This window comes from Mastigoproctus giganteus, chromosome 8, assembly GCF_048544385.1.
Source record: "Mastigoproctus giganteus isolate SK-2022 chromosome 8, ASM4854438v1, whole genome shotgun sequence".
NCBI classification, from domain to species: Eukaryota; Metazoa; Arthropoda; class Arachnida; order Uropygi; family Thelyphonidae; genus Mastigoproctus; species Mastigoproctus giganteus.
In genome coordinates this window covers 72,273,082-72,288,504 of record NC_143582.1, presented here as the reverse complement: position 1 = coordinate 72,288,504, position 15,423 = coordinate 72,273,082, and the positions used below count along the sequence as shown (strand labels likewise).

At 40.1% G+C, this 15,423-nt stretch overlaps 1 protein-coding gene across 1 annotated transcript in view; it reads left to right on the top strand.

The window, feature by feature from the left end:
* Window positions 1–15,423, top strand: part of ppan (Brix domain-containing protein peter pan) — a 128,103-nt gene that overhangs the window by 64,835 nt on the left and 47,845 nt on the right. The window contains exon 5 of the mRNA XM_090380267.1: window positions 6,178–6,254. Within this exon, the coding sequence (XP_090236393.1) occupies window positions 6,178–6,254 (77 nt within the window). The remainder of the gene's footprint in view (window positions 1–6,177; window positions 6,255–15,423) is intronic.

The following is a 15,423-nucleotide window of genomic DNA, read 5'->3' as shown; positions in this document are numbered from 1 at the left end:
CTCTGATATACGTTATATGGTGTTTAAAGGTAAGATTACCATCCAGTATAACCCCTAAATATTTTAACTGGGTCACTAATTTTATTGTGGTAGGTCCCACCTTTATTTGTGGCGGTCTACGTATATCAAGCTTGCCTTTTAGCAGGATGGAGGACGTCTTTGTTGTTGATATCGTCAGGCAGTGGGTTCTGGTCCAGTTTTGCAATATCAGCATTGCCTGATTGGCCTTTTCCTCTAGCTGGGCCCTGCTATCTGCAGCAATGGTGAGGACCAAATCATCAGCAAAGGCCTGGGAGCGCACATCACCGAGGTGCAAAGCCAAGAACTCGTCCAGAACCATATTCCACAGGAGCGGCCCCAGAACAGAACCCTGGGGACAGCCCCTGCGGACATCACGATTCACTCTACCATAAGGTGCTTCCACGATGGTAGTACAAAATTACACCCACTTGTGATTGGTAAGTTTTCCAAGCCAAATGTTTTAAAGATGTTAACCAACTTCCCTGTGATTATGAGGCCAATAGAAGTCCATGGCTTACATTCAGAATTTTTCAGTCTTGGTTATCAAAAGAGGACAGAAGAATAGCTTCAGAAAAGAAGGAACACTTTGATGATTCTAGATCATTGTACAGCACATTCTGCTGAGACACTTAAGTTGACAAATATATGGCTATTGCTTTTACCTCCCAATACCACCAGTTTTATGCAGCCACTGGATCAAGGTATTATTTATAACCTTAAGAGAGCATATAGAGCCTGCCTGATAAGGTACTTGATTTGCAACATAGAAGGAGGGAACAATTTGCAGCCAAACTGAAATATCTTGGATGCTATCCATAATCTTGTTATTGCTTGGGACAGTATTGCATCAAGTGTAATAATCAGCTGCTTCAGAAAGAGTGGCTTTGGAGAGAATATCATTGAAAAACAGCAGACAAATGTGATAGCAACATTGAGGAATGGGGAAATTTGAAGGAGCATTTGGATTTTGTTAGCAAATTTAAAAAGTTTGTGAAGGTGGATGATGAAAAAAAAAAAAAAAAACTATATATCTGTATATATAAAGAAATTTTGAAAGCGTAAATGCAGCACAGGAAGTGGGTACCTAGACAGCGCTAGCGTCGATGTCAATTGCTTTCTCCTCGTTCGCCAGTGTGCACGTGTTGCAAGCCAAAACAGCAGTGCGGAGCACACGCTTCTTGATTAGACCGGGGTTTGAGCCTGTAACCACGAAACGGAGGATGCGGAAAGGTCAGGAAATGACCACCGCATATCCCCGGAGCAATATGGCCTTAGTTGCTAATGCTCCTAAAAACCAAATTACAACAACAGCTAGGCACCTCCATAGCCAGGTGGGAAGGAGCAGCAGTGCATAGCACACGCTTCTTGATTAGACCGGGGTTCGAGCCCGTCACCACCAAATACGGAGGTTGCAGAAAGGTCATTCAGGGAATGACCACCGCATATCCCGGAGCAATATGGCCTTAGTTGCTAATGCTCCTAAAAACCAAATAACAAAACTAACAAACATAACAACAGCGAGCCAAAAATTTTAATAATTTCCTGTGATCATTAATGTCTTATTATTCTAAATGAATTATCTAACTATGTCTTCTAAGCGTAATGATGAATCTGTGCCTGCACATGTTAAAAAACGCAGCAAATCTCTAATGATTGAAGTGAAAATGGACATTATTCATCATATGGAATCTGGTGAGCAGCGTTCAGAAGTGTGAAAGACCTTAAATTTAGCACCTTCTACTGTTACGACCATTATGAATAATGCTGAGAAGATCAAGCAGTCACATACAGTAATTGTTAATGTAAACATTTCTAGAACAACTTATTCAAGGACTGAGACAATGGAGAAGATGGAGAAGTTATTAGTGATGTGGATAGACGATAAGAACCAAAATAACATTCCTGTAACACAGGCAGTGATTATGGACAAGGCTAGGAGCTTGTTCAATGAAATTAATGAGGAATTTGGAGGGACGACTGAATTATTTTCAGCTAGCAGGGGCTGGTTTTCCTGATTCAAAAACCAGACCAGAATTCACAATGTAAAAATTACTGGTGAAGCTGCTGGTGCCGACACTTGAAGGTGCTGAGGAATATTCTCCTATATTCCAAAAAGATGAAGGCTACTACACCCCAGACTTGGTCTTTAATGTTAATGAAACGTGGTTGTACTGGAAGAAGATGCCTGGTAGAACATACATAGCCTATGAAGAGAGGTCTCCCCCGGTTATAAGACTTGAAAAGATCAGCTTACATTACTTCTGGGTGGTAATGCATCAGGCACTTTAGTTAAAGCCAATGTTGGTGTACCATTCAGAGAATTCACGTGTTATGAAGGGCACTGTGAAGACTCGCCTTCCTGTTTTCTGGCACTCTAATAAGAATGTGTGGGTGACCTAGACCCTTTTTATTGAATGGTACACTTCATATTTTTGTCCAGAGGTGGCCCAATTTTGTGCAGCAAACAACTTGCCCAAATACGTTTTAGTCCTCGACAATTCTCCAGGAGATCCAGCCAACCTTGAAGATATCCCTAACGATGTTCTGAATGTGAAGGTCATTTATTTTACTGTCATTTTGTTTGAAAAAATAACCTGAGTGGACTTGCTGGGATACCTTTTTTTTTGTGTACGACCTTCAAAGGGATTGTCGAGGTAGTGCAGGCATCTAATTCAGTGACTGTGAGGGACTACTGGTGGTCCTACAGCATCCTTAAGGCCATAAGTAATATTGCTGCAGCCTGGAAAGAAAGTGTTGCAATCATGCATGAATGCCGTTTGGAAGAAATTGTGGCCTGATGCAGTGTCTTACTTTTTTGAGTTTGAGCCAATTTTAGTAGTGGCTGAAGATGTCACTCGGATGGATGAGGATGTTGGCTTTGACAAGGTTGACATTGATGATGTTAGTTAGTTGCTGCAAAGTCATGGTGAGCTTCTTTCAAAGGAGGACTTAGAGGAGCTGGTTGCCCAACTGGCTAAACAGAATTCTGATGAGGAAGAGGAAGAGTAGGAGATTGTGCCAGTTAGGATCCTCACCACAAAGACACTTCAGTCAGCTTTGGCACAAATACAGACAGGCTGTGAAACTATATGATAATGACCCAGACTGGGAATGCAGCTCTTCCATCCAAAGAGCTGTTACTAACATATTGAAGCCCTACTACAATATGTTAGAAGAAAGAAAGAGAAGGCTCAACAGACATCATTGCTGCAGTTCTTCTCTAAGGCCAAAGAATCTGCAGAACTGGTCCATCTATCAGGCCCATCCCATTAATGCCACCCCATTATGCCACTGTCAAAGAACATTAATAAGGGGGGACAGACAGTGGTGATACTATCTAATAAACATTTTACACTGCATGTTAGAAAATTACATTGAAGCCTTGAGAAACTGGACAAGAGTTTTGTTTGAATGAAATTGTATGTGCATATAGTCCTGTGTGAGCCTTGTTTTATTTATTATTTACTCAGTTTTAGGCATATAACTTCACTCTGGTATAGTTGGACATGCTAGTGAGATAGCTAAAACAGGAAATAACATGATAATAAATATGCAAATGGAAGAGTGGGATATATATATATATACCCACACACAGGGTGATTCACTACCAGTGCGACAAACTTGCAGGAGGTGTAGGAGGCACAAAGACGAATCGGAATCACATAGCATTGCGGGGTCCGAAATGCCTTCGTCATGCGGTAGAGGATGTTGAACGGGAGGTCGTGTGAACAGCGATCCCGCTGGAAGTCAGCATTTGCGAACCGGTTCCCGAGGCAGTAGGATGGACGAGTATTGAAACGTTGAACTGGCCGACATGCACCTCGCATGTGGAGCTGCGGACTGTAACGGACGCGCCGCTGTGCGCTTGTACCAGGAACGTTTCCCGCACAGGCATGCTCCTCTCATACGATTTTCACACATGTGCACAGGTTATGTGAGACTGGTTGTTTCAAGAGCGGTACCATGAATCAAGAGCGAACGAGGATGCCAGATAATGAGGAGAATGTCCTACATCTTGCAGAAGGCAATCCGAGTATGAGTACGAGTACTCGAGCGATAGGCCAACAATTGGGTATTTCCCAATTCACTGTATGGAGGATACTGTCAACAAACCAAATGAGTTCATACCATCTGTAACGCATCCAATCATTGGAGCCTGCGGATTATCCATTCCGGAGGACTTTTGCTACTTGGTTTCTTCAACAGAGTGCGGCAGACAGCGCATTTGCTGCTTCCGTATTGTTCACGGATGAGACAAGTTTCACAAGAGAGGGAACCTTCAATCAACATAATGCCCATTTGTGGGCTTTGGAAAACCCCCATGGTACGCGAACACGTGCAACTCAACGCCGTTTCTCTGTCAATGTTTGGGCCGGTATTGTTGGAGACCACCTCATTGGACCGTACCTTCTGCCCCCCCCTCGTCTGGACGGTAGGGCATACTTGATCTTTCTACAGCAAGTCCTGCCTGAACTTATTGAAGAAGCACATGTTCCTCAGTCTTTGCGCCGCTCATTGTGGTTCCAGCATGATGGGGGCTCCCCCACATTACACCAATGACGTCCGCCAACACCTAAACGTTAGATTTGGACAGCATTGGATAGGTCGTGGTGGTCCGATTCATTGGCCTACTAGATCGCCGGACCTATCATGCCTGGACTTCTTCTGCTGGGGTCAAATGAAGATATTAGTGTACAAGACCCCCTGTTGATTCAGTTGAAGACCTCGTCATTCGCATCTCTGTAGCTGCCAGAGAGATTCGAGATACGCCAGGAATCTTCCAGAACATTAGGGATTCCATGCGGCGGCACTGTGAAGCCTGTGTGACTGCTTCTGGTCTAACTTTCGAACACCTTCTGTAGCACGGCTTTTTGCCAATGTAAAACTTGTCATTAAAATGATTTCTGTTACACTAACGAGTTGCTGTTTCTGTTCTTTTTCTTTGCTTCTTTGTTCACGCGACCTCCCGCATGACAAAGGCATTTCGGACCCTGCAATGCTATGTGATTCCGATTCGTCTTTGTGCCCCCTACACCCCCTGCAAGTTTGTCGCACTGGTAGTGAATCACCCTGTATATATATAAATAACATGATAATAAATGTGCAAATTAGAGCGTGGGATATATATATATATATACAACAAATGAACAATATAAATTAACATTTGAGGGATTGGAGCGCATCAGCTGGTAATTTTGTTGAAAAATGGCAGTTCTATAAGTCCTATTGCCACACAACTGCTCACTATTTATTATGAGCCAGGTCATAAGATTTATTGTATTTTATGGGAATATCCATTGTAGGCTTCTGAGCTGGTCATAGTTGGAGTGTAATGGCCTCACTTGGGTTTCGTGTGCTATCCTTTTCACTGTGTGGAACAGAAATAATTTCAGAAAAGATTGGGCATCTGTTCTGGATGTGAGTAATTTTGCCTGGTTGATAAATATTAGTCGGATCATGATTATTTTCCAGGGGGTGTAGTTAAAGTAATATGAAGGATGCTTCTTGAGATTGTAAAAAGTTTTCTGAGTTTCCTCTTTACCAAATGTTGGATCCAGTATTCTATACTGAGGAAGGGTTTGAGTTGATTAGGCAGTGCTGAAGACCAGACAGCAGGTGCATAGAGACAGGGGAGAAGTATCTCAGGACATATTGTATTTTGTGGCTTGGATCGTAAACACTGGTAAGTTCTTGCTTTGCTCTCCAGAGTGCTGCAAGAGTCTTTCTTGGTGTTTGCAAAATGTTACGAGAAGGTGAGTCATTCATCCCAGGTGACTCCTAAATTGCTATGATGCATGACTCTCTTGACAGGAGGGCCACCTAGTAAGACTGCGTTGTTATTTTTAGTTCATTTTGTTTGAAATAACCTGAGTGGACTTGCTGGGATACCTTTATAGTCAGATTAGCCACTCAGTTGAATGCCCACCTCAAAGCCTAGGGTTTCTTATTTTTGGGCTCTTCTCTGTTGAAGATGTTTGCAGTAGGTTGTTGTGTTGTTGGATTATTATTAAATTTTCATATGTCAGCAGGCTTCCTTTCATAAGGAAGCCTGCTGACATATGAAACGTCCTTTATGTTGATGAAAGGTATTTATCAGAATGTCTCTGACATTTTATGATATTGACAAGGGTATTAAATTAATTTTTTTCTTTCTAGATTCATCTTAACTCCATTCGACGGTGCGTTCTTTTAAATTACAATCCTGACGAAGAAACTCTAGATTTTAGACACTAGTAAGTAACTACTTATATTTATTTTTGAGAAATGAATTTTGGATTGCTAAGACATGTTTGGTAAATTTAAAACTTCTGAATAAAAAACCAAACTTAACTTTTATTAAAATTGATTTTTCTATTTTTATGAAACCCCAAACATGAAAGGTAATAGAACTTATAGTACTTGGTTTTTAGTTCTATAGTACTTAGTACCATGCATAAGTTGAGACATATTTCCGGAAAATTACAATCTGTAGATTGTAATTTTCAGGAAATATGTGTGAAGAGAGGTTGTTCCAGAAAATGGAAGTTGAAGGGATAAATTAGGAATAAGAAATGAAATGGTTCTGTGAGTTTAATTTGGGCAATAAATGGATGTTGACTGGTGGCAGCATATGTTTGGACTGGTTTGGAAGGAGGAGAAATTATAGAATACAATTCAGAAGAACAGTGCCTGTAGAAGTATCTATTGAAAAGACATGCAGCAGAAATAGAATGCCTGTGAGATAGTGGAGAGACTTTTTAAGAGATGGGTCATTAATTAACCTAGCTGCCCTCTTTTGAATGGAGTCTAGAGGACTGAGAGAGGTTATGGGAATGCCGCTCCAGATGTGAGAACAATATTCTGTGGTAGGGCAGATTTGTACAGAGTGAGTAGCTGTTTAGAAGAAAAGTAATGCCAGGAGTGAAAGAGAAAACCCAGTTTTTTAGATGAAGAGGAAACAATATTTATGATATTCTTATGCCAAGAGAGATTAGAAGTCAGGATAAACCCTAATACAGATATGTGATCTTGTTTGATTGTCAAATCTGAGTGTCATAAAAGGTAGGCCTGGGAGCAGAATTCTTTTTTGTGAAAATATAAGGCAAGGCTGAGTTTTAGAAGGATTGAAATTAACTAAGTTTTCTTTACCCCATTGAAGAATTGCTTGGAGATAAGCATTTAAGGAATTGGTAGTGGATATTCGAGAAATTGGAGCTGTTTGTGTAGGGCAAGGTTTCTCAAACTCGAAGGTGGAATGAAATGTGCAATCATCAGCAAACTATAGATAGCATTTCCAGTCAGTGGAAGAAGGTCATTAATATATAAGAGGAAAAGAGTGGGAGAAAGAACCAAAACTTGAGGAACACCACCATTAGTGGAGAAGTTGAAACAGAGCCATCACCAGGAGGGAGTAATGAGAGGGAGCAGGATGGAGCAGTCAGTAGTCCATAAAATGGAAGCTTATTTAGAAAACCTTTATGCTAAACATGATTAAAAACCTTAGAAATGTTAAGAGCAAATGCTTGAGTTTCACCAGCAACATTAGCCAATATATCACTAGTGGATCAACATTGATGGAATCCATATTAGTGATCATCGATCAAATGGAAGGTTACAGAATAATTTAGGAGTTGGTAGTTAATGGTTTTATCCATTACTTTAGAAAGATTAGAAGTAAGTGCAATGAGATAATAATTAAATGGTCAGGATATGTCAACCCCTTTTTTAGGAATTGGCTGGATATGAGCAAATTTCCAAACAGAAGGAAAAAATACCAGTGATATCAGAAAGTGTAAAATGGTGACAGGGAGCAGGAGTAAGCCTAGGAGCACAAGTTTTGAGAACAAGCGGAGAAATACCATCAGGACCTGGAACTTTCTTTGCATCAAGATTGTTCAGAATTCTTCTAACATCCCTTTGACAGGAGACCACAGGAGGCATTGAGTGGAGTGTACTGGGAATGGTAGGAGATGGCTTACCAAGATTGTCAATATAAGAGCTAGAAGAAATGTAGGATGCTAGTAAGTCAATTTTATATTTGACTGGGTTGAAATAGGACTGTCAGGTTTTAATAGAGGTCGGGGTATAGATTGGAAAAAATTGCAGCCAGTAGCTTTGGCAAGAGACCAGAATGCTCAACTACTGTTTGGTCAAGAAGCAAGTTTTCTGCCCTTACCCTGTTCAAAATCTAGTCTGAACTGTGATTAATAACTGCTTTACAATTGTTGTGAGCTTTGGTGTAGGCAGAAAATGAATTTCGATTATGCATAATGGAAATCCAAAGTTGAGCTAAAAGATGAGATTTTATGGTGTAGTGTGGAATAAAGGGTTTCAGCATTACAAGAATAATTTCGCTGATGTGACCCGAGGAAACATTGACAACAGAAGATTTAAGACATTAATCCAATCAAGGAAATTAATAAAAATTTTGTAGGTCATCCCATTTTGAATTCTTTTAATGTCAAACAACATGAGGCTGAGAATGGTCATGAGACAAAGGCACCATTGGAGAAGAGACCATCACCAAGTTACAGTAGGAGAGGTAAAGATAAATCAGAAGGAAGAGAAAATAATAGGAAAACTATGGATTTGATAAAAAAATTAAAAAAAAACAAAGAGAAACTTAGAAAACATAAATAAAATATAATTTTCTGAAATATGCAAAACTGTATGAAAGAGAAAGAGGGAAATTAAAACTTGTAGTAGTAGGAAAATTGAAAGCAACAGTTTTAAAAATATATTTTGAAAAGGTTATTATTAATGTTTAGAAAATGTGAAATTATTGCTACAAAAGAGAAGGATGGTGCTATTACAAAGAACAAAGATGAAATAGTTAAAAGAATTCAAAAAATTTTACACGGAGCTATATAAGGATAAACATGGAGATTTAGACAAGGAATAACTGGAAGATGAAGGTGAAGAAGTATTACCTGAAGAAGTTGAATTGGCACTAAGAGATATGAAAAAAAAGGGGGAAAGGCTCTAGGAGAAGATGGAACTTGAGGGAATATGGTTGCTGCCCAATTAATTAATCTTTATACAAAATATCTTACAGAAAAATTTGTTGTGGCATAGACTCTATGAGGTGTTGAAACTTTGACACATGGATGCTGGTCTGTGTTGGCTCAGTTGCTTCCAAGGTGGCAACAAGCTATACTGTGAAGAGCTTGTTCCACCTCATCCCACAGGTGCACTATAAAAGTAAGTGGTTAGTGTAATGAAGTTATGATATCTTTTATGAATGCATAGGACCTAACCTTATGACTTCATTTATATTTCAAAAGCTTGCATACAAGGAGATCAAATGTGCAGGAATTACAAACTACTTATATAACACTGCTGCTTTGAAAGAAATTAGTTTGGAATCACAAAAGTACATATTGTTTTCTGAGATGACCCTGTTTTCTTTGTGATATTTACTTTAGAGTTGTTGGATTTGTGAACTAAAAAGCCATAAGAAAAATGATAGAATACATTTAAAATATATAATGGAACCAATAAGGATTACACGTGTCTAGGTCTCCCTCATCAGGAATCATATGGCACTAGTGTCTGAAACAGTCATGGAACACAGCATTTCAGTAATCTCTTAACCTGCCAATAGGTTGGTTTAGAAGGGTTGTGATCCTATGCTAACCACTTAATGAAATACTTATCCAGTGATGACTGAAGACAGAAAAAAGCAGCAGAATATAAATTAAATGGATGAAAATAAAATATATACACAAAAAAGTTGTTAGAAATTACCTGGAACAGAAATAGACTTAGATATTCCCAAAATAACCAACAGAATGGGAGATAACTGTTGATTATAATTTGGGGGGGGGGAGGGGGTAAACCGGAAAATGGTACCAGCATCAACCCTGCTGACACTTGCAGTGGCTTTTCTCTAATTGTACGTAAGTACCGAACACATTAGTCACTATGCCAGTGAGTCCATTTTGCCTCTAATATGGTGTAATTGCAAAATGTGCAAATGAGAGCTTACACTTAGGGATAGCAACTCCAAAATAATTATGCAGTATAGACAAGAGGGAAGGAGGGACCCATGGTGTCTATCTATTGTTTATTCAATATTTGCATCTATAGTTAAGGAAGCCTGAGTCTCACTGAATAAGGCAATTGTAACTTGGACTGCTTCATCCAAGTATGGGGATTCTTAGAATAGTCCAAAGATGGGAAAAGTGTCTGGGGGTATTGGCAAAAGAGTGCTCATATAAAAAAGACTGAATTTGTAAGCTTCAGAGCTTGGTAAAAACTCTGTATGCAAGAGACAGCAACTGAATTTGTAAGAAGTTTTCTTTTACTCAGTGACATGTTAATTATGGAATATGTTACCTTCATGTGTAGTTGAGGCTTAATAGAGGTTAAAATCATAAATCAGCTGGATTGGTATCTCTATGAGGAGGGAAATGCACAGGAAGTTATTTTTTTATTTTACTCTTTTTTAACCTTGGACCTCCTTGCACCATGTGGCTTAATACTAATGCTAGCTCAAATCATTAACAAGACACTATGAACCATGCTACCTGTCTGCACTGCACAGAGAACTTCATATCTTCATGGATAACCCAACCCTTACTTCTCTCCCATTTTAATTCATCTCTTTAAAGTGCATAAGTTATTTTTGGGATTCTGCACTGCTTGACAAAATTAACAGAACTGTACCTCATGCAGCTTGTGATGAAGCGGGACAAAATTTAGTGTGGTGGTATACCATAGAAAAATTATGAGATGAGGAGCCAGCAAGAGACTTTGGACAGGTATATGGGATCATTTATAGGGGCTGTATAAGAATTACTAAAGAGATCACATGACATCAGTATACCATATGATTTCCAACAGCTAAACAGGTCTGATAACAGTGAGCCATGCTTGGTATAAAGGTGTCTATAAGCTTCTGTGACAACAAATCCTATTCTTCCACTAGCACAGACCTTAGTTCACCAAGTGACTGAAGTAATGTGATGCTGAAGGGCGTCCCCACACATGATCGATTGGATTTAAGTGTGGTGATCATGCTGGCCACGGCAGTCATTGGATATCTTCGGTTTCAAGATAATCGTAAACACCACTTAAGTCTATGTGCAGTGGCATTGTCATGTATGAAAAGAAAATCAGGGCCAACCGCACCCCTAAAAAGTCGCACACAAGTATCTGTTCTCAGTACTTCTGCCTAGTTATGGTACCCATATCAAAAACATGGAGGGGTGCGGCCGTTGATCATCATTCCGCCCCACATGAGAACACTGCCTCCACTGTAAGTGTTCCTTTTTTTGATGTTGGAGGGATGGTACCACATTCCTCGTCTTCAGATAAAATAATGTCTAGAATCTGTTTATAGGCTAAAACAGGACTCATCAGAGAACAGAACTGTATCCCATTTTTCAGGGCTCCAGGTCACATGTTCATGGCACCGATTTTGATGAGCTCTGCGGTGGTTTGGGGTTAATGGGATACAAACCACTGGCTTCCTTGCATAGAGTCCACTTGAATTGAGAGTTCTTAACACAATCTGGTTGGAGTGTTTTCAACTGCAGCCACAGTAATCTCAAGAGACAGTTGATGACAGGACATCATAGGGTTCCATCTTGCTGTTAGAGCCAGATAGTGGACTGTTCTGGTTGACATTTCCCTCAGGCGACTTTGGCCAGCTCTACTTGTAATGGTTCCTGTCTCCTGAAGCTATTGCCATAGTGCTGAGATGACACTGTGTGACACATTAAGCCTACGTGGAATATCTGCCTGTGAGACTGCCTGGCTTCAAGTCATTCAATGGCCTGTCATCTCAAAGAAACATCTAAATGATGATGACTTGCCATCCTGAGTACTGGAGATGTAGCTATCGCATTGAGCAAGCCAAAAAACAGGAATGAAATGATAATCCATATTTTTATTGGCATGAATAATTTGCATAATGCGCAGCTCTGTCAGGTGGTAGATCAATTTCTATTGGATACTTCAAATTTGCATGCCGGGATGCCTATTATATCAAATATTCAGTTTTGGCGACACTGTTCACAATAAAATATTCACGAAATACATTTTGTTCTGTTTTTTATTAAGCAGAGTATTTCCTTAATGTAAAACCTTTGCATTTATCAGTAATAAAAATAGTTATCATTATCTGATCATTCCTGAAGCGTGTTCCAAGTTATTTATTTTTTATTATTATTATTTATTTTTTTTTTTTGGTAGTTGTTGGCGCATAGGCTTCTGTGGCCATAATGCACCTCCCAAGGTTTTTGCACTACTTTGATCCAAGCCCGAGGCGGGAATCGAACCCGCGACCTTTGGGTTGCCAGGCAGGCACTTTACCTACCCGGCTGGCCCAGTCGCCGTTCCAAGTTATCTTGGAGGAGCTGTGTTTAATGATGGTTAGTAACCTCCTAGTCTTCACGTTGCCTTCAGATATTGACATCCCGACCTGTGTCCCTGGGTCCAAATACTGATCTCTGAGTAGCCTGATTTATAACCATAGCCCTTTTCATTAATGCCATTTAAGAACATCAGAATCAGGAGCGGTCCAAGCACTGATTGCTGAAGAACCCCACTTCTAATCCCATTGCCTACTGCCATGTATCTATCCCATAATTCATCTAAAGATCTTCAGTTTCACTCTTAGTTATTTAAATAATTTTGATCTAGTAATAAATGTTTTTTCATTCCATTTTATTAATAGTACCCTTTAGAAGAAGATGGAGAATTGACTTTACATTCTTGGTTCTCTTCTTAAGGTGCTAGTGTTAAACTTTCACGAATTTATTTCAATTTATTTAATTTATGTGTCACTTTTACAGTTAGTATCACCTTGTTTTGCGTTTTGCTCCCTTTTTTAATGAGATTTGACCTGAAGAATCTTGAAATGTTGCCAAATATGCAGTTGAGTGTAGATACTTGTAGAAACACTTCAGTAAACATTCTTAAAACAAAATTCTCAAGTGGTATAACCAGTGCTTTTTTTTTTTGGGATGGTACACAGTATGGTGTACCAGCACCTTCATTAACAGTTGCTTGTGACATTTCGATGCAGTAAACTTCGAAATTTGTAATATTCCTTAAATTTTTTCACGTTTTCCTACTATTTTTACAAGGTGAATATAAGGTGAATAAATAAAAAAATGATACACCTGAAATTGAAAATGTTCGAAAATTTTATTAAGTACAATACACGATTACATTCACCAAACAAAACATTTAATGAGAAAATTGTTTTGATAATTAGCAAAATTTAAAACGATGTTTTAATTCACTTTCCGGGCAGGCCGTGGGTTGAACACCGCTGTGAATCAACTGTAAGCGCCCCCTCCGAGAATTAGGAGAGAGTGATTTTCTTTTACCCTGACAAATAATCATCCGTTGTTTCGCAGAAGTACGTTATTCACATTTTTCTGTAAATTTTCTCTCTCTCCGTTTACATGGTCGCAGTAGCTGAATATCCGAATGACACAACATTTTGGACAGTTAAAAAAAAAAAAAAAAAAAAAATCAAATTTAAGAACTAGTGACGATATCGATGATGAGAGAAGAAAAATGAGGACAACAAAGGTATTAAACCTTCTAAACATGAATTGTCGCCATTTGGTGAAAATGAAGTTAGAAAATTGTCAATTAGTTACAGTTAAATGAAAGAGGTACAATTCGTGGATTTCAGGAATGCCTAATTGAAAAGATGGTTTTGGAAAAATTGAAGCATTTGATGGACGCTCTCAGTACGATACCAATTTCATCAAGTGAATGTGAAAGAGGATTTTCACAAATGAATCTGATCGCCAGCCCAACCAGAACTTTGTTGATGACAAAAACAGTTTCTTCACTACTGTTTCTTAAAATTGTAGGCCCACTGCTGACCCCTCGATGTGGGCACCTGTGCGTGGTGAGGGGACCTCCCAGTGATGCTGCTGAACTTCCAGACTAGCATCACTGGGATCCAATGCCCACAGCCCAGGTTCCAGGCTAACATCAATGGAATCCGGCGTGTTTGCCGTGCGCTGCGACCCGTGGAAATTCGGAAAGGGGGATCCTGGTGGTGGTTGAGGGGGCCCATCTTCAATACACCACTTTGGTCCCTGCTTCAACAAGACGGGTGGTCCTGGAAGGCCTGGCTAGGATCAATCAGCTAGTAGGCTCGCCTGCGAGGGTCAACTGTGTCAGTGCCATGCCCCTACCCTTGTGGTCCGAGGGATAGGATTCAGGCTGGCGGCAGTGCGGGTATGGTGTCTGGGTAGCCCTGGCGTTCCACTCCTGAGCGCATTTATTGCATGCCGGGTAGTGGGTGTCCCTTTGTGCTCCGTGGTGGGTGGGGAGCCCGTGCACTGAACCATTTCAAAACTTCATGAATCAAACTTATTTCTTCAGGGGCCACAACCCAGTCCCTATCTGAAAATATAGACGACGACACAGACAGCACTATTGCTACAAAGAGGCAGCGAACTGAACTACCATCAGGGCCTGTCCCAAGGTTCTTAATTATGCACTCCACCAGCGAAAAACCGATTGGTAAAATGTCACCCTTCTTTATAAGAAAGGGTTAGCAGGTTCACCCAAATAGTTAAGAGGCTCCGTTCTGGGGATCTCTTGATTGAAACTAAAAATGACAGGCAGTCTGAACATTTACTCCGAGTAACATCAATCGGAGGAATACCGATAACAGTGACACCACGCAGAACACTGAATTCATTGAGAGGTGTAATTTCAGAGTGGGACCTTCTCGACGTTACCAAGGAGGAAATCTGCTTGGAATTGAAACCACAGGGAGTTATTGCCGTTAAGAGAATTAATGCACGTAGGGATGGGAAATTGGTTAAAACCAGAAACATTATCCTGACATTTAACTCACCTAAGTCTCCTGATGAGATTAAAGCTGGCTACATCAACTGTCCAGTGAGTCCATATGTTCCAAACCCTTTACAGTGTTTCAAATGCCAGAAATATGGACATTCTCAAATGGCCTGCCGTGGAGTCCTTGCATGCGCTCGATGTGGTGCAAAGGACCACGAAACAACAGCATGTTCATCCGCAAAACCCACCTGCATTAACTGTGAGGGAGAACATCCAGCCTATTCACGAGCATGCCAGAGGTGGAAAGAAGAAAAGGAAATTCAACGGCTGAAGCAAGAGCTAAATATTTCATATCAGGAGGCAAGGAAAGCGGTGAAACCTCTGAATATCAACAAAGCTACCTACGCCCAGAAGGTAACAGGGAGATGTTCCATTGGAACTCAGACGGACATGACCATCTCTCCAAAAGAATCATTCACTCCCATCGCACGTTATCTCTTAAGTCCTCAAAAACCTACACAGAAAGATCAATCAGCTGCCACTCCTATATCGGTACCTCCTAACGCTCCACAAATAAAAAAAGCAATTGCCAAAGAAAAGAATAAGAAAGTTGAAGTATCCCCTAGTACCCAAGAAAACATG